Raw genomic sequence first — 23,998 nt, forward strand, 5'->3', positions numbered from 1 at the left:
CTAGAACTGGCCACTGTGTTACCACACGTGCAGAGTCTCTGTCAGGCAGGGGGAGCAGGCATTTTCCTACTCTCCTCCTGTGCTGTGTTCTGCCTCATGACTCCCTGTGGGCCCCTTCATGTGACGGAGCCTGGGGTGATGGTCCCCTCTGCCCTCCCAGTAGCTACGCTACTGTACAGTATTTTGTATACTATTAAGATTCAGCAAGCTGCAGGGCTTTCTGAAAATTTTACCAGGGCTGTACAATCCCTTTAAGGACAAGTTGTTATATATCGAACCAAGAGTCTGATAAAGGTTAACTTAGACAACAATTGCTCAAGGACAAAAAAGATGCATTAAGAAGGCACCATTTTACAGCTAGCTTTAATATATTTAATTGTGACAGAATTGCTACATCAATGTCAGTGAATATTAAATATACAGATGTAAGCAACCTTATTTCGATTTGTCCACTCGCCATGGGTAGTCCATATACCATAAAGCTTTGTTCACAGGACTCCGGTTACATGGATTTAAGGCCATTAACTGCTTGAGCATATCCTTGGCCTCTGATGTCAGTTTTTTCCAGTGCCAAGCTAATTGTTCATGTCTTCCAGTTTCCTGCCATATAATAAAGTCTTCAAAAAATGGGTCAGATGATAATGTTTTTTCCCAAGGAAAATAGCCTGTTATCAAACAAAATAGTAGCACTCCAAAAGCCCATGCATCAAGAGTGAAATCTATAGGTACTGCTTCTCCATTTTGAGTATTACTTAATTCTGGTGCAGTGTAGGGGATGACACCTGATACAAGTTTAAGCATTGTACCCTTTGGTCGAGTTAAGCCAAAATCTGTTAGTTTGATTCTTTGACAATCACGACCAAACAAAAGAACATTTTCCGGTTTGACGTCTCGGTAGACCAGACCTCTGCTATGAATGAACTCAAGCGCACTGACTAGTTGATTGGTGCATACTTTAGCTACTGGCTCTGGCACACCTTCCTGCAATAAAAAGTAAAATATATTAAAATAGCGTAAAACATTACAGCATTTCTATAAAATAGTCATGTCTTGGTTCTCTATTTTTCAATTTTAAAGGGGTTGCAGGGACTGCTGCAGATGGAAAAATATATGATGGCCATTCAGAAAATATATCCATTGTAGTTTATAGAGAGGGATCATAGGGGAGTTTCTGTATATGCTCTTGGTCATGGCATACATGTTAGAATAATGAAAAATATTTGTGTGTTCAGCATAGCGAAATGAAAATATCAGTTTATTGTGATTTCAATAAAACAGATAAACAATGCTTTACAATAAACAGATTGCTGACATATTTCAAGTGCTGGCTGCTATCTTTCTTTAATGTGAAGTATTTTGGATCCTCTTTATTGAAAAGTCCCAATAAATAAATGTTTTTTAATCCCTATGCTGGACACACAAGATTTTTTGATATTTCAACTATCCATCTAAGATTAAATTGAGGTCTGTGCTGGAAATTCCAATTCAGGATGTGGGTAAGTGAATGCAAACTGTTTTTCTCTACACACCCATTGTTAGGCCTTGTTGCAGGAGCACCAATGGCCCCACTAGGTGAAGAGGTTTCTCAGATGATGTGATTTCTTTTTACCATGACATCTGAATGTTGAAACTGCTGGGATTGAAGCTAGCTCTGGTCCCAGCAGTTGCGTAGCTGTTTATTATACTTGTGACAGGCACAACTCTGGTGAACATGCCATCCACGTGACTTACATGTTCATCTTGGCACCGTGTATATGGGATACCCTGGGGAAGGTCTATAGAAACGACTATGTGGGGAAGGTCTGCACAAATTACTAACTAAGGTGTAAGTGGATTTTAAGGGACCGCTGCCATATGACTCCAAAGTTGGGTACCAGAATAAATAAAAAAGTGTGGATGTTCGAATCTTCGGTTACAGCTGGCATATATAATGCATCAAGATAAGCTACATTACACAGCATTTATGTTTTTATATCCATCAAAAACGGACCATTTTTCTCTAGTGTGTTATCCACAGTTTTTAATCTATTGACTCCTGTCAAACCAATCTAATCAGTTTTTATGAGGAGGTAAGCTATAGGCTGGACCACGGTGAGTCATTGGATGTGGTATATCTCGATTTTTCCAAAGCGTTTGATACCGTGCCGCACAAGAGGTTGGTACACAAAATGAGAATGCTTGGTCTGGGGGAAAATGTGTGTAAATGGGTTAGTAACTGGCTTAGTGATAGAAAGCAGAGGGTGGTTATAAATGGTATAGTCTCTAACTGGGTCGCTGTGACCAGTGGGGTACCGCAGGGGTCAGTATTGGGACCTGTTCTCTTCAACATATTCATTAATGATCTGGTAGAAGGTTTACACAGTAAAATATCGATATTTGCAGATGATACAAAACTATGTAAAGCAGTTAATACAAGAGAAGATAGTATTCTGCTACAGATGGATCTGGATAAGTTGGAAACTTGGGCTGAAAGGTGGCAGATGAGGTTTAACAATGATAAATGTAAGGTTATACACATGGGAAGAAGGAATCAATGTCACCATTACACACTGAATGGGAAACCACTGGGTAAATCTGACAGGGAGAAGGACTTGGGGATCCTAGTTAATGATAAACTTACCTGGAGCAGCCAGTGCCAGGCAGCAGCTGCCAAGGCAAACAGGATCATGGGGTGCATTAAAAGAGGTCTGGATACACATGATGAGAGCATTATACTGCCTCTGTACAAATCCCTAGTTAGACCGCACATGGAGTACTGTGTCCAGTTTTGGGCACCGGTGCTCAGGAAGGATATAATGGAACTAGAGAGAGTACAAAGGAGGGCAACAAAATTAATAAAGGGGATGGGAGAACTACAATACCCTGATAGATTAGCGAAATTAGGATTATTTAGTCTAGAAAAAAGACGACTGAGGGGCGATCTAATAACCATGTATAAGTATATAAGGGGACAATACAAATATCTCGCTGAGGATCTGTTTATACCAAGGAAGGTGACGGGCACAAGGGGGCATTCTTTGCGTCTGGAGGAGAGAAGGTTTTTCCACCAACATAGAAGAGGATTCTTTACTGTTAGGGCAGTGAGAATCTGGAATTGCTTGCCTGAGGAGGTGGTGATGGCGAACTCAGTCGAGGGGTTCAAGAGAGGCCTGGATGTCTTCCTGGAGCAGAACAATATTGTATCATACAATTATTAGGTTCTGTAGAAGGACGTAGATCTGGGTATTTATTATGATGGAATATAGGCTGAACTGGATGGACAAATGTCTTTTTTCGGCCTTACTAACTATGTTACTATGTTACTATGTTACTTAGCAATGGTTTAGTTAGCAGTGGCTAAAGCACCTGAGGAAAGCAGAAATATAACGGATGTCTTCACTTTTTCATTTGCTTTAATGGATGTGCATAGGCTTTCATGCAGGGATTTAATGCAATCTTTTTTTGCCACAAATGACCATTTGGATATTAATACCCTCATTTGAGCATTGCACAAAATCATGAACTGAAAATTATCCTGCTATTTTGATCAAACTTATAATTAACTCACACTTAATGTACCGTAATTGCTGGAACTGTTCGGCCGGGATCACACATGCGAGAAATACGTCCGAGTATAGGATGGTAATACCCGGAATTGCCGCCGTCACTCAGGAGCGGAGTGTGAGGCCGCATGTATTGATATGCGGCCGCACTCTCCGCTCCTGAGTGACGGCGGCAATGCCGGGTATCACCATGCGAGACTCTGACGTATTTCTCGCATGTGTGATCCCGGCCTTCCTCTTTGGTGAGGCTGTGATGTAAGGTGATATTGATGATGTTGCTAATTGCAACTGATTTTCCAGATTTGCATCGGTCTTGAGCACACATGACTCGTGATAAGTTTTGAAAAGAACTGCTCTCAGCAGTAAGTTGTACTGAACCCAGATATGTATTTCAATGCAGGTCTGCTCAAAGTGAGAGCTTTATCACTACTCATGTATCGTTTACAGAATTTAAGCAGTGTGATGTCTGCTGTAACCATCACATAGGAGACACAAAAAAAATTATTTTATACATCACATAGGATATATGGAGACTGCTGTAATGATCACATAGGAGACACTGAGACTGCATAACATGCTTCACATAGGAGACTCCAATACTGCTTTACACATCACATAGGTGATACAGGGATTGGAATATATACATGACATAGGATACACTGAGTCTGCTGCACATACATCACATAGAAGACTGAGACTGGCGTATGTTAGGTGTCAAGTTCCCGTCTCTGCACAGGGGGAATCGCAAGCCATCTCCGCTGCGGTCTCCCATTCTTCTCCGGCCGCAGTGGAGTCTGCTCAGCAGAGATGTCGTTCCCAGCGTCTTGCTCAGTCTAACTCTGTGCATAGGGTTACTGCTGCTTTTCCTGCTTCTGCCATTGAAGCCAGTGCTGGGCAGCGGCGAGCAGACATTTTTGGGATCTAAGTCCTACTTTTTCCCTTCTGAGCATGCCCAGGGTGAGATCTCCCATTGGAGATCGAGGGTCACATGCTCAGATGCTGCAGCGGTTCCCATTGGTCCTCCAGGAAGGTTCTGAAAGTGCAAAACTTCGGTAGCAGCTTCCCATTGGCCCTTTATTGGAAGGTCCTGAACGTGCTGCAGCTATATAAGCTGCGCATGACTGCACGGCCATGCGCTAGTGTACATTTGTAAACGCTAGTGTACATTTGTAAACGTGTGTGTGTTGTGAGTGAAAGTCGTTCATTAAAATCCCCTCCCTATTGAATGTCTGTTCGCGGAAGGTTGGTGATTGCTATCTAGCGCCCCACTCAGCTACTAGCACGTTACACACCATACAGCGTCTAATTGCTGTGACCACCAGTGCGGCACCGTGCGCTTTCACAGTGCTTTCCTGACCCAAGTCTGGGTGGTTAGTGGCGTCCGCCAGTGCGGCACCGCATGCACTCTCGTGCATCTTTTATTATTACTTTGGTTATGCTGACACCCCATTAGCGGTGTCGAGCGCAAGTAGTCTAGTCGGACTCAGATCCCAAGTCTTGGGACTGAGCTTGGTGACTCCTTGCTTGCGCTCTTGTGTGCGGTACCGCGGCCGTGTGACTTAACAGGCTTTGCTTCCTTCACACAGGGTGAAGTTAACCCGTGTGTGTATTCACATTGTACCGCCATATAGTCCGTCATTACTTGGCAGCAGGTTCCATCTCTGCACGGTGGACCCCGGGCTGTGAACGCACCTTAATCTATCTTATTATTTGGTGCGTTCCGCTAGCCCTAACATTTGTATATGCATCACATAGGATACACTGGGACTGGTATATATTCTGTCCATAGAATATGCTAGGACGGGTACATATACATAAGGTAAAGTTAAAACAGTAAAAAAAAAACACCTCACCCTTAGGCCGGCGTCACACTTAGCGTAGGGAAATAGAGTCCGTTTTTTGCAGGCGTAATACGCAGAAATGTTCCCTAAACAGTGTTCCGTATGTAATCCGTAGGCAAGGTGTGACTGCGTATTTTGCGCATGTAAATCTCCATATGTAATCCGTATGGCATCCGTAATGTGTTTTTTTTCTCGCAACCTTCCAAAATGGACATTTAACGTATTTCAGGCCTGAGATTAATATAAATAATCAGCAACCCTATTTATGGCCTCTACAACAGGTGGCAGCCTCCAATCTGGCCATTTTGGTGCTTTGCTTCTGTTGGTGTGTTGGTGGTAGTTTGGCAACATGTGTGACCTGCTGCATTTCACCCCAACTCTGCGAGTGTTATTTAACTGGGTGTTGTCACGTGGCTTTAACCAGCCATATCCCGTGATAGTGGATCCGCGAAGGAGGAGAAGAATGTGGGTGCATCCACTTTTGAGGCAACGCCTCACTAAAAGGCATTTTCAAAGGCTGTATACTTCTCTGCGGACACATCCGGACAAATTCTATCAGTACTGTCGCATGACCATAGCCACCTTTTACATTTTTTTGGAGACAGTACATCCAGGCATTACGTATCAGAACACCAGGATGCGGAAATGTATATCCGCAGAGGAGCATCTTCTCCTTACTTTACGGTATGTATTCATCATCCTCACATACTGTATGTTGATGATGCTTATGTAATGGAAATTAGTTTTTTTTCTGTGTCCTAGCTGCTGATTAAATTTGTTTAAAATTATCTGGCTAAATTAAAACAAATTCAAAACCCAAAAATGTAGTTATTGTGAAATTTCTGTAGCCAGTGTATTTATTTTGAATGTACACTGGTATCCTGCCTTTTTAGATACACACATTACTTGTTTTTAATATGCTTTTTCACGAGCATTCTTACATTGGTAATAATTGTTTTTTTGTGTGCTTTCAGCTTTCTGTCCACTGGATTATCATATGCTGGACTCCATCTTGAACTTCTAATAGGGAGGTCCACTATTTCTGGCATAGTGCGGGATACGTGTATAGAACCGTGGGCAAGACTACACGAACTGGTGATGCCTGAGCCCAAAATGCAGGATTGGGTGAAGATAGCATGTGGATTTCAGGACAATTGTGATTTCCCCCACTGTATTGGAGCCCTTGATGGGAAACATATCCGGGTGCGTAAGCTGCCGAACTCAGGGTCCCAATTCTACAATTATGAACAGTTTTTCTCTGTAGTATTGTTAGCTGTAGTTGACAGTCACTACAGGTTTATAGTTGTAAATATTGGGGCCTATGGTCGAACTGGAGACTCTAGAGTCTTCAATTCGTCCATTATGGGTCGGCTGCATGAGAACCAGTTGGACCTACCACCACCATAACTCCCAGGCTCCAATGTTGAAGCAGTGTCATATCTCCTTGTGGCAGATGAGGCATTCCAGTTGACAAGGCATGTCATGAGGCCTTATCCCCGTCGCAACCTGGACCACCGGCGGCGGGTCTTCAATTTGCGGCTATCACGGGCATGGCGACTGGTGGGGTGCGCCTTTGGCATTCTGTGTGCCAAATGGCGGGTCCTCCAGTCTGCAATACAGTTGAGTGAAGCAAACCTCAATGAAGATATTAAAGCGTGTAGTTTTACATAACTTCACAAGACTACATGAGTGCTTCTCAACTGACAGTGCTGAAGGCATGTTGCCCAATGTGGGTAGCCCTACACCACATGTCCTTCCTCAGCGTCGTCCCCATTATCAAAGTGCGGGATATTTATACTAATTATTTTCTTTCAACTTAGGGTGCTACTCCCTGGCAAGATAATGCTGTCTCTATTTTGTGATTTTTTTAAATTTGTATCTATATATACATCTACAAATATAAAATTACTAGATTGTGGCCCGATTCTAACGCATCGGGTATTCTAGAATATACATGTCCCCGTAGTATATGGCCAATGATGATTTGTGCATATTTGTGTATGGTTGTCTGTTGTGCGACCTTTATGACATCATCGTCGCCATGGCAACCATTATGACATCATCGTCGTTGTGCCCGTTGCTGATTGGTCGAGACCTGGCGGCCTCGACCAATCAGACGCGGGATATCTACGTCCTTTATGACATCATCGTCGCTGTGCTCGTCGCTGATTGGTCGAGGCCTGGCGGCCTCGACCAATCAGAGACGCAGGATTTCTACGTCGATGCTGTGCCGGTCTCTGATTGGTCGAGGCCTGGCGGCCTCTACCAATCAGAGAGCCGGGATTTCCAGGACAGACAGACAGACAGACGGAAAACCCCTTAGACAATTATATATATAGATGTTACTTTACTGTGTGTTTTGAATTTACTTATTTTAGAGATGGTTAACAATCTAGAAATTGTGTATGGTGTTATAAAGATTGGTCAAACAAACATAAATTGGCTTGTTGATTTTTAAAAAAAAATAAATTATAGCATATGCCATATTTGTTTTTTATAAGACTTTTCTGTCCTCGCGAAATGAGGCAGGCTCATATGTAGCTATACAGGCAGCTAAACTGCTATACCGGAGTCCAATAAGGAGACTGTGGTTGAGTCTGTGCTTTTATTGAAGGTAGTAGTATATTGATGTGGTAAAACTGTAACAATTATATACATACAATAAGTGCATGGTATAGCAGAAATACATACTACACATGATGTACATTATGCATGAACATTTACAAGGCTAAAAACTGAACTAGAAGTACAACTGACTTAGCTAGGCTAATATTAGAGCAGAAATTAGCTACAGAAAGCATAAAGACATAATGGCAATGCAATAGCAAGGGGGATGATGTGAAAGCATCTTTCCTTGAAAGCAGACTGAAGGAAGTGAAAGAAAATGGAGGGAGATGGAGGCTGAGCTACCATAATGCATTGCAAAGAGGGAGGAGAATCAGACATGGAAAATAGAAAAAACAGAAAATAGAACTGTGAATATGACTCTGACCGCTAGAGGGAGCCAAAACACTACAGATAAAGGTATGAATATATCAGTTCCTGTATACTGGCTACTGAGAAAACTGCAAATTATGAAAACAGATAATCAGAAGTAACAAATTAGATGGCGGAGACAGAACACTCCCCGTCTGGCATCAAAGGATGTCACTACTTCTTTCTTCTGAAGGCAACAATAGGACCAGTTCAGATACCAGTCTGAAAAATGTCTTGGGTTCATTCCCTTTGGTCATCCTGAGTTCAACTTTGCGGACGTTGCTGTCCTTGATCAGGAATGTTGCGGTAACTAGACCAAGTGGCCACTGGTTCCAGTGAATTTGACAGTCTTTCACAAGGACAAGGTCACCTATGCTCAGATTAGGCATAGTAGATTGCCACTTCATCCATGGATGCAGGGTAGACAAATATTGTTTGCGCCACCTGTCCCAGAAAGTATTTGCAAGACTTTGTACCTGTCTCCATTGGCGCTTGTAGAGGTCCTTAGCTTCGAATCCTCCTGGAGGGGCACTGGACAGTCCCGTTTTCTGGGAAAGGAGAGTAGCTGGAGTCAATAACAAGGGCTCCTCAGGGTCGTTAGGGACTGGAACCAAAGGTCTTGCACTGATTATAGCTGCAGCTTCTGCCATGAAGGTCATTAGGCTTTCGTGGGTAAGCCTCGCTGGTACTTCTTGAAGAAGAGTGGAGTCAAGAATTCTCCATACTAGACCAATCATTTGTTCCCAAGATCCTCCCATATGCAAAGAGTGAGGTGGGTTGAATGACCATGTGCAACTTTGGTCACTGAGGAACCTCTTGAGAATCTTATAGTCTAGATTTAAAGGTATTCCTAATTCCTTTGCTGCACCGACGAAGTTAGTACCTCTGTCTGAACGTATATGCTTGATAGGACCACAGATGGCAATAAAACGTCTTAAAGCATTGATGAAGCTTGACGTATCAAGGGACTCGATGACCTCTATGTGGACGGGTCTGATTGACATTCAAGTGAACATGACTGCCCAACGTTTACTATTGACGTGTAACAACTGACCAAGGCCCAAACACATCGAGACCAATGCTGGTAAAAGGAGGGTCTGGGCTAAGTCTATATGTTGGTAGGTCAGCCATCTTTTGGGTTTGAGTTGAACTACGAAGCTTATGACAGGTAATACATTTGTAGATGACACTACTGATGAGTTTCTTTGCACCGACAATCCACATGCCAGCAGTTCTGATGGCTCCTCCTGTAAATAGTCTTCCTTGGTGCTTGACCAGATTGTGGTAGTGTTGTACAATTAGGTAGGCAACATGACATTTTCTGGAAGTATAAGAGGGAATTTCTCCACAAACTCCATTTCAGCTTCTTTGAATCGGCCTCCTACTCTCAGCAGGCAGCTGTTGTCAATGAATGGGTCGAGTTTTCGCAATACGCTGCTCACTGGTATTGGAGCTTTGTTAATAAGACATTGGATTTCGGCAAAGTAGGTTTCTCTTTGAATGGTGAGGATGATGTGATTTCTAGAGAATTCTAAGTCGGAAGTAACATAGTTATTTTTACAAAGATGCCAACCTTTACATTTTTCTGTGCCACAAGTTCTGGTGGTCCTGAATGAGCAAGCTATATGAGTCAGGCAGGTAATGGCTCGAATAAGTGACTTCCAACTTGAGAATCTGTCGAACCTACAAGATCCAAGCTAGATAACAGAGGTCATTGTATGAAGTGTAGACACCTGAGGGCGGATTTCAGCATCTGAGTCCTCTCCTACTAGTTCAAAGGTGTCTGGAAAACATTCCTCAATGTACAATAGTTTTGGTCCTGAGAGCCATGTTGTGCTTCCTAGTCGACTTGTGTCAACTGCCCTAGTTGCATAATCTGTGGGATTCTGGTCCATGGGTATGTAATGCCACTGCTTCGGATGAACTGATCTCCTGATTCATAGCACTCTGTTATTGACATAAACATAGAATCGCCTGGTTTCATTGTGGATATATACCAGGACTACTTTGCTGTCTGAGTTGAACTGGACCTTTGTCAGGTCGATATCCATTTCGGATGTGATGAACTCTGCTAATTCAACAGCTAAGACTGTGGCACAAAGCTCTAACCTGGGTATAGTGTGCTCTGGTTGTGGTGCGAGTTTGGCCTTCCCCAAAATGAACCCAATGTGGCACTGACATTTGGAGTCTACAGTTTTGAGGTAGGCAACAGTGGCAATTGCTTTGACAGAAGCATCTGCAAATACGTACAGTCTTTGGCTTTGTATTTCTGTAGATGACATAGGGGTGTATGGTCTTGGCACACTCAGGTTGGAGAGGGCTGCTAACGAGTTCTTCCACCCTTCCCACTGGATCCTCTTATCAGGTGGCAAAGGTGCATCCCAGTCAGATGTTTCCCTAGTTAAGTCTCTTAGAAGGTCCAGGAGCTGCAAAACCCAAGGGATCGCACAGACTGTTGATGGTAGACAGGAAGCCTCTACATGTGAAAGGCCTTTCTTCCTGGCTGACCTGAAAGGTGAAAGTGGCTGACTGTAGATTCTAGAGAAGCCCAAGGCTGCGTTGCATTGGTGCAGGGTCTGACCCCAGGTCCAGGTCTCTGAGACCATTACCTAAGTCCTGAGAAAGGAATGCTTCCATGAGTTCTTGGCTGTTTGAGGCTATTTTATGAAGCCTAAGGTTTGAGCAGGCAAGAATGTCCTGGGCTCTCCTGAGAAGACTGATGGCAGTCTCATTTGAAGGTATGGCTTTCAGACAGCCATCGACATAAAAGTCTTTTTCTATGAATTGTCTGACATCTGCTCCGTATTCTGCTTCTCCTTCCTGAGCCGACCTTTTGAGTCCGTAAATGGCGACTGCAGGTGAAGGACTATTGCCAAAGAATATTATTAATAACCTCAACCTACTGTCTCCTTCCCCATAATCCTGTAGAATGTAAGCCCGCAAGGGCAGGGTCCTCGCCCCTCTGTATCAGTCCGTCATTGTTAGTTTGTTTACTGTATGTGATATTTGTAACTTGTATGTAACCCCTTCTCATGTACAGCACCATGGAATCAATGGTGCTATATAAATAAATATTAATAATAATAATAATTATTATTATTATTTATAAAGCACCATTGATTCCATGGTGCTGTACATGAGAAGGGGTTACATAAAAATTACAAATATCACTTACAGTAAGCAAACTAACAATGACAGACTGATATAGAGGGGCGAGGACCCTGCCCTTGCGGGCTTACATTCTACTGGATGGTGGGCATGTGCACTCTCATGCGATACTCTGTGACTTCTTTAGAAGGATCATTGTTAGGGTTGAGCAAAACGGATCAGACAAATTCAAAAATCGACGACTTTCGGCAAAGTCGGGTTTCGTGAGGTAGGCGATCTTCACGCCAAAGTCGCGTTTCGATTGACGTTTTCAGCACCATTTTTCAGCCAATGAAGGAGGACGCAGAGTGTGGGCAGCGTGTTGACATAGGTCTCGGTCCCCACCATCTTAGAGAAGGGCATGACAGTGATTGGCTTGCTTTCTGCGGCGTCACAGGGGCTATAAAGGGGCGTGCACGCCGACCGCCATCTTACTTCTGCCGATCGTAGCATAGTGAGAGGTTGCTGCAGCTGCATCAGAAGAAGAGATATAGTTAGGGAGGGAAGATTAAGCCCCAAAACGGCTTATGCTGTAGCGATTTCCACTGTCCATCACCACCTTTTCTTTGCAGGGACAGTGGAGTTTATATTTTTGTGCATCAGCTCTGTAGCTTATTAGGCTGCCTTATAAGGCTCCCTGATAGCTGCATTGCTGTTTGTACGCCGCTGTCAAAACCAACTGCTTTTTTAAAAGCAAAAATCCTGTTGCTCCTTTCTGCACAGTTATCTTGTTTATTTGTCCACACTTTTGTATGCAGCAGTCCTTTTTATTGCTGCCATACTTGTCCTGAGATCATTGTAGGGAGATTGAAATTGTACTACAGTCCTTGTATTTTTTCATATCTCTTCCAGCCACGTTCTGCCACTTACATTGTGTAGTGTTATACACTGGGCCTGAGTTTTGGTGCATTCCCCCCCCCCCCCAAAAAAAAAGGTAGATTCAAATTGTCACAAAGTGGATCTACGTCAGTTCTCTTAGTTTGTCGTATATCTTCCAGCCACGTTCTGCCCTGCCACTTACATTGTGTAGTGTTATACATTGGGCCTGAGTTTTTGTGCAGTCTCCCCCAAAAAACGGAGATTTAAATTGTCACAAAAGTGGATCTACGTCAGTTCTGTTAGTTTGTCGTATATCTTCCAGCCACATTCTGCTACTTACATTGTGTAATGTTATACACTGGGCCTGAGTTTTGGTGCAGTCTCCCCCCCCAAAAAGGGAGATTTAAATTGTCAGAAAGTGGATCTACGTCAGTTCTGTTAGTTTGTCGTCTATCAGCCAGCCACGTTCTGCCACTTACATTGTATAGTGTTATACACTGGGCCTGAGTTTTGGTGCAGTCTCCCCCCCAAAAAAGGGAGATTTAAATTGTCACTAAGTGGATCTACGTCAGTTCTGTTAGTTTGTCATATATATCAGCCAGCCACGTTCTTCCACTTACATTGTATAGTGTTATACACCGTGCCTGAGTTTTGGTTCAGTCTCCCCCCCCAAAAAAGGGAGATTTAAATTCTCAACAAGTTTATATACACCTTCTACCTTGTTTTACAGTACCATATAACGGTTGTTATTTTAGTTAGATTTTCCAAAAGATGAGGAAGTCTGGTAGAAGAGGCTGTGGGCGGTCGTTGCCAGCTGGTACTGATGGTGGTGGTGGTGGAGCATCTGGTGGTAGTGGGAAAAGCAAAATAGCTCCAAAGGCTCGAGGTGTTGAGCCAGTGTCATCATCTGGCTACACAAGGCCTCGAAGGCTCCGTTATCTGGGAGTAGGAAAACAGCTTTTAAAGCCGGAGCAGCAGGAAAAAGTTTTGGCTTTCCTTGCTGACTCAGCCTCCAGCTCTTTCGCCTCCTCTTCAGAAAGTTCGAAATATAAAAGCAGCGACTCGTCAGTGGATGCTCCAGGTCCAGAACAAGTCACTTCCTTGTGTCCTTCATCCAAATCAAAAGTGAAGGATGCGGCAGGCGACACTACAGTTAACTCCATGGAGCTCTTTACACATACCGTGCCTGGGTTAGAAAGGGAAATTGTTAGCAGCCCATTACAAGATGAATCGGACATGGAGTGCACTGATGCACAGCCACAGCTAGATTATTATGCTGTTCCATTGACTCAGATCACTACATTGCCCTCGCAGTATACTGAGCCAGAATCTGACCCTGATGAGACTATGGTGCCCCGTCACGAATGCTATAGCACCTTACACAGTGACACAGAGGAAGGTGTACATGACATTGAAGAGGAGATGATAGATGACCCAGTTGTTGACCCAGATTGGCAGCCATTGGGGGAAGAGGGTGCTGTTGCCAGTAGCTCAGAAGCGGAGGAGGATGATCCGCAGCAGCCATCTACATCGCAACAGCTTTCATCAGGCCCGTATCTGGCCAAAAACGTTTGTCAAAAACAAAAACAGTTTTAGGACAGCGTGGCCATCCGGTGAAAGTAGCACAGCGTGCAATGCCTGAAAAGGTGTACCATAGTAGGAAGAGTGTAGTGTGGCAATTTTTTAAATAAGATCCGAATGATCAGTGCAAAGTTATCTGTAAGAAATGCTCAAAGACCTCCAAACTTTAAATAGAACGTGCATGCTTAGACATTTAACCAGCATGCACTTGCAAGCCTGGACTAACTACCAAATGTCCCGTGCCATTGGTGTACCTGCTCAGAATGAAGGTAGTAATCAGCAATGCTACATTGCTTCCCTCACTGTAAGCCCACCGGTTAGGACACCACCAGCAGCAAATGTGGAGGTATCGTCGCAAGGCCAAAGCAGTCAGGGAATCACAAGGTTCTTGGTAGGAAACACTGTATGTAGGCCAACATCAAGAATACCATCACCAACCCTCTCTCAATCTGCCATGTCCACCACCACCCCCGCTAGTTCCACCATATGCAGCTCTCCAGTCCAGCTCACCCTACAAGAGACTCTCATTAGGAAAAGAAAGTACTCATCCTCTCATCCGCGTACACAGGGTTTGAACACCCACATTGCTAGACTAATCTCGTTAGAGATGATGCCCTATCATTTGGTTGAAAGCGAAGCTTTCAAAGCCCTGATGGCCTACGCAGTACCATGCTATGACCTACCCAGTCGACAATTCTTTGCGAGAAAAGCCATCCCAGCCCTCCACCAGCATGTCAAAGACCGCATTGTCCATGCACTGAGGCAATCAGTCAGTAGAAAGGTGCACCTCACAACAGATGCATGGACCAGTAGGCATGGCCAGGGACATTACGTGTCCATCACGGCACACTGGGTTAATGTGGTGGATGCAGGGGACAGCCATAGTGGGACAGTTCTGCCTAGCCCACGGTCTAGGAAACAGTTGGCTGTAGGTGTTCGCCTCCCCTCCTCCTCCTCCTCCAGAAGTGAAAGCTCGTCCACAGAGCGCAGTCGCACGACCACTCCATCCGCAGTTGCCAGTGTTGCACACGAGGAGTCCCATTATCAAACAGCTAGTGGTAAGCGTCAGCAGGCTGTGTTAGAAATGAAGTGTTTGGGTGACAACAGACACACCGCGGAAGTACTGGCCGAGTACTTGCAGCAAGAAACTCAGTCATGGCTGGTCAGTGTACATCTTGAGGTAGGCAAGGTAGTCAGTGATAACGAAAGGAATTTTATGGCTGCCATAGCCCTTTCAGAACTGAAACACATACCTTGCCTGGCTCACACCTTGAACCTGGTGGTGCAGTGCTTCCTGAAAAATTATCCGGGGTTACCAGCCCTGCTCCTGAAGGTGCGAAGACATCCGCCGGTCGCCGTACACTCCAGCCGTATGCTGAACCATCAGCGATCACTAAATCTTCCCCAGTACCGCCTAATAATCGACGCTGCAACAAAGTGGAACTCCACACTGCACATGCTTCAGAGGCTGTGCGAATAGAGGCGTGCTGTAATTTATTTGTGGGAGGATACACATACACGGGCAGGCAGTTGGATGGCAGACATGGAGTTGTCTGGTGTGCAGTGGTCGAAGCTACAAGACCTCTGTCAAGTCCTTCAGTGTTTTGAGGAATGCACATGGCTGGTAAGTGCAGACGACACCATCATAAGCATGAGCATCCCACTAATGCGTCTGCTGATGCAAAGTTTGACGCACATTAAGGAGCAGGCGTCTACAGCCGAGGAGGAGGGAAGCCTTGATGACAGTCAGCCATTGTCTGCTCAGGGAACTCTCCTGGACGAGGTGGCGGATGAAGAGGAGGAGGAGGATGATGGGGATGAATATTTATGGGAGGAGGATGCTTCTTAGGGGGCAATAGAAACTGGTGGCATTGCAAGGTCAGGTACAGGGTTTTTGCGGGACACAAGTGATGTCGATTTGCAAGAAAGTGCTCCTCAACCCAGCACAAGCAGTGAATTGACACCTGGAACATTGGCCCACATGGCTGAGTATGCCTTGCATATCCTAAAAAGGGACCCCCGCATTATCAAAATGATGACCCATGACACATGAAGGTTGGCCTGCCTCCTGGATCCATGATATAAAGGAAAATTACAAAAACATCATGCCACATGAGAACCTTGAGCAAATATTGGCTACCAAACAAGCAACTCTTGTAGACCGTTTGGTTCAGGCATTCCCAGCACACAAGCATACATATTAGTCCATAGATCATGTACAAGAACACATTCAGTAATTCATGCGTGCACAAAGACCCCTCACATAAATAATCAGAGAGATCACATGAATGTATAGTTCAAAATATAAAACAATCCTTTATTGAAACATACAATTAAAAACTTTTTTTCCCCCAACCATATAGTAGGTCATAAAATCAGAAATACCTCCGATCTACAAAATAGCAGGTCTCATGCTCTCATGTGAACAAAATACCTATAAAAGCTTATTGTTGGTCAACCTAAGTAATAAATGACCTAAACAATGGCACAATAGTTATGATAGCTGTTGAACATCTGTATGGAACAATAATGCATAAAGAGTGCAATACATATATATATAGCGCACTACAATTGCAAACAATTACACAGTGAGAAATGTATATAAGTGAATATCATTTATACATCTATATTGGTACTCAAACTGCGTAATGACAATCCATACAAGTAACAGGCACTACAAATGTACCAAACAATGCGTCACTATTAAAGCTGCGTAATGCTCATTTTGCACAATGTGCTAATTAAATACCTAAACGCAGGGAGGAACATTGTGCCTACACTAATACTAAGCCGATAATGCAAATTATGTCAGGTGTTGAATTACCGCCGCCACTGCCCAATAGGCATTTGTGCAATAAGGCGCTATATGTATGCTAAGTATTAAGCCGCTACTCTGATGCGATATGTTTGCATCTAAATTAATAATGTGGTGACAAAAACTACCACTGTGTCACCCCATGGTGATAAATCAATTGTACCGCACAGAGAAAGCTGGAAGTATATTTACCATATGTCACGGAGCACAGGACCTGCCAGCCCGACGCGCGTTTCGATAGAATATCTTCTTCTAAGGGCGTGTGTGTAGGTAGGAAGTGGGATGTATTTAACCTAGTGCCGACCAATCAGATGTTAAACGGATGCTCATAGGGGTTGGAACAAATCTGACGGCATTATCCCCACGTGGGGTTGTAACCTAGATACCAGGACGCTTTACTCGCCGAACTCCGGGGACACAGTATATCAGTGCACAGGAGTGAATCTATGTAAAAACGTGAAGCAGTGTATAATTCTAATCATAAAATGTTTATAATATACTACTGTTGTGAAAACTTAGAGTCTATACTGACCCACTAAGCTTCACAAATATATAAATAATTAAAGCTGGTATAGGCGGCGCATGCGCACTCGAGATCCTCACGCCGCAGGGATCCACCCACCGATGGCAGCGAACATCCCAGCGCCCTGACCCAGCATATCCAGGTGAGAGTACCGAGACGTCCCGGGCCGCCAGGGGGAGGGTCCGGCGGGGACCACAAAGCGCATGCGCACTACCAGTATCTAAATGGTGTGCTATGTGAATATACAATTCTACATAATGTTATTAAAAAAATCACAAAAATACAATAAATAAATACAGTGGAAAAATATATAACATTATATTAATAATAAAGTCGCTGAGGTTACAAGGTTTCTGTGTCCTGGCAGATACTCTATCAGCAGATCTTACAATTCCGCCACTGCAAATATATTTCTTCTTGACAAATTCACGTGGCAGTCCGGCAAGTCATGTAATGCAATGCCGATTCCAGTTCATTATATGATGTATAAACGCAGCCATAAATGATCGGTCCAAGGCAAATGATATAGCTGAAGTACACTGATGATGACAAACAACAAGACATTAATTAAAAAACGGTTTAAAAACAACCCAATTACCCGTAAAACTATGTCAGATAAAGAGAAAGGAAAGAAAAATGAAAAAATGAAAGCGGGCAGACAAGACAAAGCTGCAAGTTCATAGGAAAGCACTAAATCCCAGACTTTCATTTAGACCCTGAGGGGTCATAGTACCCAACCTATATATCCAGCGGCTCTCAGTTTGTGCCAATACTCTGCCCAAATCACCACCTCGAACACCCATGGAGATCATATCAATACCCTTCACCACCAAACCTCTTGAACTAGAGTTATGGAATTTCTTGAAGTGGCGAGGTAACGTTTTTAAACTGATCTCATCATCACTGGTTTTAGCTCTTTCAATATCTCTACAATGTTCGCGAATGCGGATCTTGAGTTCACGAGTAGTGAGACCAATGTAGATCTTCCCACATGGGCTCGTGGCGTGATAAATCACACCTTTGGATGAACAGAAGATCTAGGAACTTATCTGATACTCTGGTGCATAGTTTTTATAACCCTTGTGGACTGAATACCCACAAAAAATCAGAGTTAGGCCTGAATGCTGGATTCTATCCATGTGGCTTCTGCAAGGCTTGTGCCAACACAATTAAAACAAAAGTTTTCACCAATTTCGACGGTTCAAAACAGTTTGATATCAGGAAAAACATCAATTGTTCATCCAAAGGTGTGATTTATCACGCCACGTGCCCATGTGGGAAGATCTACATTGGTCTCACTACTCGTGAACTCAAGATCCGCATTCGCGAACATTGTAGAGATATTGAAAGAGCTAAAACCAGTGATGATGAGATCAGTTTAAAAACGTTACCTCGCCACTTCAAGAAATTCCATAACTCTAGTTCAAGAGGTTTGGTGGTGAAGGGTATTGATATGATCTCCATGGGTGTTCGAGGTGGTGATTTGGGCAGAGTATTGGCACAAACTGAGAGCCGCTGGATATATAGGTTGGGTACTATGACCCCTCAGGGTCTAAATGAAAGTTTGGGATTTAGTGCTTTCCTATGAACTTGCAGCTTTGTCTTGTCTGCCCGCTTTCATTTTTTCATTTTTCTTTCCTTTCTCTTTATCTGACATAGTTTTTCGGGTAATTGGGTTGTTTTTAAACCGTTTTTTAATTAATGTCTTGTTGTTTGTCATCATCAGTGTACTTCAGCTATATCATTTGCCTTGGACCGATCATTTATGGCTGCGTTTATACATCATATAATGAACTGGAATCGGCATTGCATTACATGACTTGCCGGACTGCCACGTGAATTTGTCAAGAAGAAATATATTTGCAGTGGCGGAATTGTAAGATCTGCTGATAGAGTATCTGCCAGGACACAGAAACCTTGTAACCTCAGCGACTTTATTATTAATATAATGTTATATATTTTTCCACTGTATTTATTTATTGTATTTTTGTGATTTTTTTAATAACATTATGTAGAATTGTATATTCACATAGCACACCATTTAGATACTGGTAGTGCGCATGCGCTTTGTGGTCCCCGCCGGACCCTCCCCCTGGCGGCCCGGGATGTCTCGGTACTCTCACCTGGATATGCTGGGTCAGGGCGCTGGGATGTTCGCTGCCGTCGGTGGGTGGATCCCTGCGGCGTGAGGATCTCGAGTGCGCATGTGCCGCCTATACCAGCTTTAATTATTTATATATTTGTGAAGCTTAGTGGGTCAGTATAGACTCTAAGTTTTCACAACAGTAGTATATTATAAACATTTTATGATTAGAATTATACACTGCTTCACGTTTTTACATAGATTCACTCCTGTGCACTGATATACTGTGTCCCCGGAGTTCGGCGAGTAAAGCGTCCTGGTATCTAGGTTACAACCCCACGTGGGGATAATGCCGTCAGATTTGTTCCAACCCCTATGAGCATCCGTTTAACATCTGATTGGTCGGCACTAGGTTAAATACATCCCACTTCCTACCTACACACATGCCCTTAGAAGAAGATATTCTATCGAAACGCGCGTCGGGCTGGCAGGTCCTGTGCTCCGTGACATATGGTAAATATACTTCCAGCTTTCTCTGTGCGGTACAATTGATTTATCACCATGGGGTGACACAGTGGTAGTTTTTGTCACCACATTATTAATTTAGATGCAAACATATCGCATCAGAGTAGCGGCTTAATACTTAGCATACATATAGCGCCTTATTGCACAAATGCCTATTGGGCAGTGGCGGCGGTAATTCAACACCTGACATAATTTGCATTATCGGCTTAGTATTAGTGTAGGCACAATGTTCCTCCCTGCGTTTAGGTATTTAATTAGCACATTGTGCAAAATGAGCATTACGCAGCTTTAATAGTGACGCATTGTTTGGTACATTTGTAGTGCCTGTTACTTGTATGGATTGTCATTACGCAGTTTGAGTACCAATATAGATGTATAAATGATATTCACTTATATACATTTCTCACTGTGTAATTGTTTGCAATTGTAGTGCGCTATATATATATGTATTGCACTCTTTATGCATTATTGTTCCATACAGATGTTCAACAGCTATCATAACTATTGTGCCATTGTTTAGGTCATTTATTACTTAGGTTGACCAACAATAGGCTTTTATAGGTATTTTGTTCACATGAGAGCATGAGACCTGCTATTTTGTAGATCGGAGGTATTTCTGATTTTATGACCTACTATATGGTTGGGGGAAAAAAAGTTTTTAATTGTATGTTTCAATAAAGGATTGTTTTATATTTTGAACTATACATTCATGTGATCTCTTATGTGAGGGGTCTTTGTGCACGCATTCCCAGCACACAGCGGCAAGAGATGGTTCTCACGCGAGCTGTAGGGGGCAACATGGCAGAGGTGTTAAAGGTGCACAAATCCGAAGTAGCGTTGAACAGAGGGGTTTTATGATCAGGTTGTGGAGTGATTTCGCAATGACCGCAGACACGACAGGTACTGCTGCATCGATTCAAAGTGACAGGAGACAGCATTTGTCCAGTATGGTTGCGAACTACTTTTCCTCCCTTATCGATGTTCTCCCTCACAGGTCATTCCCCTTTGATTACTGGGCATCTAAAATAGACACCTGGCCTGAATTGGCAGAATATGCATTACAGGAGCTCGCTTGCCCAGCTGCTAGTATGCTATCAGAAAGAGTCTTCAGTGCTGCTGGTTCAATACTGACCAAAAAAAGGACTCATCTGGCTACCCGAAATGTTGATGATCTAACCTTCATTAAAATGAACCAATCATGGATGTCAAATTATTTTGCCCCACCTTCCACTGCTGACACGTAGCTTACCTGAAAAATGTCTTGCTTTTGGTCTCCTCTTACTGACTGCTCCAATTCCTCCATTTGCAGCTGCTGAATGTCCACCATAGGCCATTTTTATACCTCCCTAAATGGGCTGACTCCCCCCCCACAGGGCCGTGGTCACCACTTGGCGCAAGCACCCGTGCGAGTGCCGTTTGCCTGGAGAGGTGGGTGTGCCCACTCTTGGGTGACGGCACTGGCACAGGGTCCCTCATAGTACAATGAAGTGTCTCTGATGGTGGTGTTGCACAACCAACATCAGACACATCGTCGTAATATGAGGGGCCCTGTGCCAGTACCGCCACCCACGAGAGAGTGTTCCCCCCAGCTCGAACAGTGCTCTTCCACTTGCAAAACTTACCTCTCCCTGCTCCACCACTGTGTAGTCTGTGCTGTTAAATCCTTCAATGCCACTGCCAATACCAATTTGTTGAAATGACAGATGATAGTAAAAATATACAGGGGCCCTGGCCTCCATTTAGACCAGTTAATACTTTGTGCCAACTTCCACTGTCTACTACTCAGCAGAGGAGCCCACCCCTGTACCTAGCTATGCCACCAGTTTATTTATGAACATTTTTTTGGCTGACATTTAGCCCACTTTATTATTTCGGCCTACTAACTGTGTCAGCCACTTATTACAGTTGTCCTACACATAACAAAGCAATGCCGCCTGTGTACTCCTCTTACCTATTTTGAACTGCATTTAGCCTACTTTTTTATTTTAGGCCTACTAAGTCTGTCTGAGCCACTTATTACAGTTGTCGTCCACTGAACAAATCAATGCCGCCTGTGTACTCCTCTTACCTATTTTGAACTGCATTTAGCCTAATTTTTTATTTTAGGCCTACTAAGTCTGTCAGAGCCACTTATTACAGTTGTCCTCCACTGAACAAAGCAATGCCGCCTGTGTACTCCTGTTACCAATTTTGAACTGCATTAAGCCTACTTTTTTATTTTAGGCCTACTAAGTCTGTGTGAGCCTCTCATAACAGTTGTCCTCCTCCGCTGAAAAAAGCTATGCCGCCTGTGTACTCCTGTTTCCAATTTTGAACTGCATTTAGCCTACTTTTTTATTTTAGGCCTACTCAGTCTGTCTGAGCCACTTATTACAGTTGTCCTCCACTGAACAAAGCAATGCCACCTATGTACTCCTCTTACCAATTTTGAACTGCATTTAGCCTACTTACTTACTTAGGCCTAGTAACTGTGTGAGCCTCTCATAACAGTTGTCCTCCGCTGAACAAAGCAATGCCGCCAGTTTAGTCCTGTTAGCAATTTTGAACTGCATTTAGCCTACTTTCTTATTTGGGCCTACTAACTGTGTCTGCCCCTCAATACAGTTGTCCTCCGCTGAACAAAGCAATGCCGCCAGTTTAGTCCTGTTAGCAATTTTAAACTGCATTTAGCCTACTTTCTTATTTGGGCTTATACCTGTGTTTCCTCCTCATCCTGCCCATTGCCCAGCCACTGCTAGATGAGTCTGCTGGTACATTGACCCAGACCACTACATTCCCCTTGCACTCTACACAGCCAGAATCTGACCCTGCTGAAAGTCAGGTTCCCCTTCCCGCATACTATACCACCTTACACGGGGACAAAGGGGAAGGTGCAGATGAAAGTGCAGGTTCCTTCATCAGGTGGGGGGGGTATACTTGTTGGCACTGGCACAGGGCCCCTCATAGTAAGCAAAAGTGTCTCTGGCAGAGGGAGGCGCCGCCCGCCATCAAACACACAGCCGTACTATGAGGGGCTTGCTCAGTATCACAGCACTTGCAAAGTTGAAATACTTACCTCTCCCTGCTCCACCGCCGTGACGTATTGCGCGTTTCCTGGGCCCACGAAAATCTTGAGCCAGCCCTACCCCCCCACAACTTTAGCCAAATGACCCCCAGTTTTCAATGCCTAACTATTATTATAAAGTAAATTAAGATTGACAAGCTTCAGTAATACGAATTGATGTTTTTGGCATTAAAATGGGCACTGTAGGTGTTTTCCTGTCCTCCACTCACTGCCGACTTTGATCCCCATTGACTTGCATTGGGTTTCGTGTTTCAGTCGGCCCCCGACTTTTCGCAATAATCGGCCAATTTCACCCGACCCGACTTTTGAGAAACCCGACTCGATCCTAAAAAAGTAAAAGTCGCTCAACTCTAATCATTGTCTCTATACCAGAAGAATCTTAGGAAATTCCTGTCTCTCTCTCACAAGGAAACAATGGAACATTTGCTGGATGTCAGCGATGAAGGCAATGGAATCCTTATGGAAGCGCATAAGTACTCACAGCAGTTTGTTATTGAGGTCTGGTCCTGTCAGTAGAACGTAGAACGTCATTCAGGGAGACATCATTACATGCATTTTACATTGACCTTGCAATCCTTGGCGAGATGAGTTGTGGACGAGCAGCACTTGTAGCAGATACCATTTTCTTTCAGGAAGCTTCTGCAATCTGGCATAGATTTTCCTTTGAAGGCTCTGCATTTCAGGAGAGGATGAGGCTTCTCATGAAGTGGGCACTGCTTGTCAGGGTCCTGCACCTTTGTCTCTGATTGGGAGCAGCCAGCAGACCTGTAATTAGAACCTGGAGAAGAAACATAAGTCTTGTGTACTGCCACAGATGTTCTGTGTGGGTTTGGAGGTGGTGACGGTGTGGCATATGGTATTGCAAAGTCAAAGCTGGGATCGTTTCTAATGGAACCATGTGAGAGCCACCTCTCCTGTAGATTGTAGGGCAACTTTTGGACTATAGGGTTAACACCTCTGGCTGTGTTGAGGAATGCACATCCCTGTAGGTCGTCTTCGTATTTGGCAACTTGGACTTCCATTAGCAGGTCGCTTAGTTCTCTAAGTTTCTGGAGACCTTTGTTAGATATTTTAGGGAAGTC

General features: G+C 43.9%; 1 protein-coding gene across 2 annotated transcripts in view; it reads right to left on the reverse strand.

Annotated features, from left to right (window-relative positions):
- Positions 1–241: 241 nt before the first annotated feature.
- The window catches only part of LOC138651184 (serine/threonine-protein kinase SBK2-like), a 410,627-nt gene continuing 386,870 nt past the window's right edge, over positions 242–23,998 (reverse strand). For both annotated transcript variants that reach the window (XM_069741214.1, XM_069741212.1), the window contains exon 4: positions 242–981. In XM_069741214.1, coding sequence (XP_069597315.1) covers positions 436–981 — 546 coding nt within the window. In that variant the 3' untranslated portion in view covers positions 242–435. The remainder of the gene's footprint in view (positions 982–23,998) is intronic.

This window comes from Ranitomeya imitator, chromosome 10 (assembly GCF_032444005.1).
Source record: "Ranitomeya imitator isolate aRanImi1 chromosome 10, aRanImi1.pri, whole genome shotgun sequence".
NCBI lineage: Eukaryota > Metazoa > Chordata > Amphibia > Anura > Dendrobatidae > Ranitomeya > Ranitomeya imitator.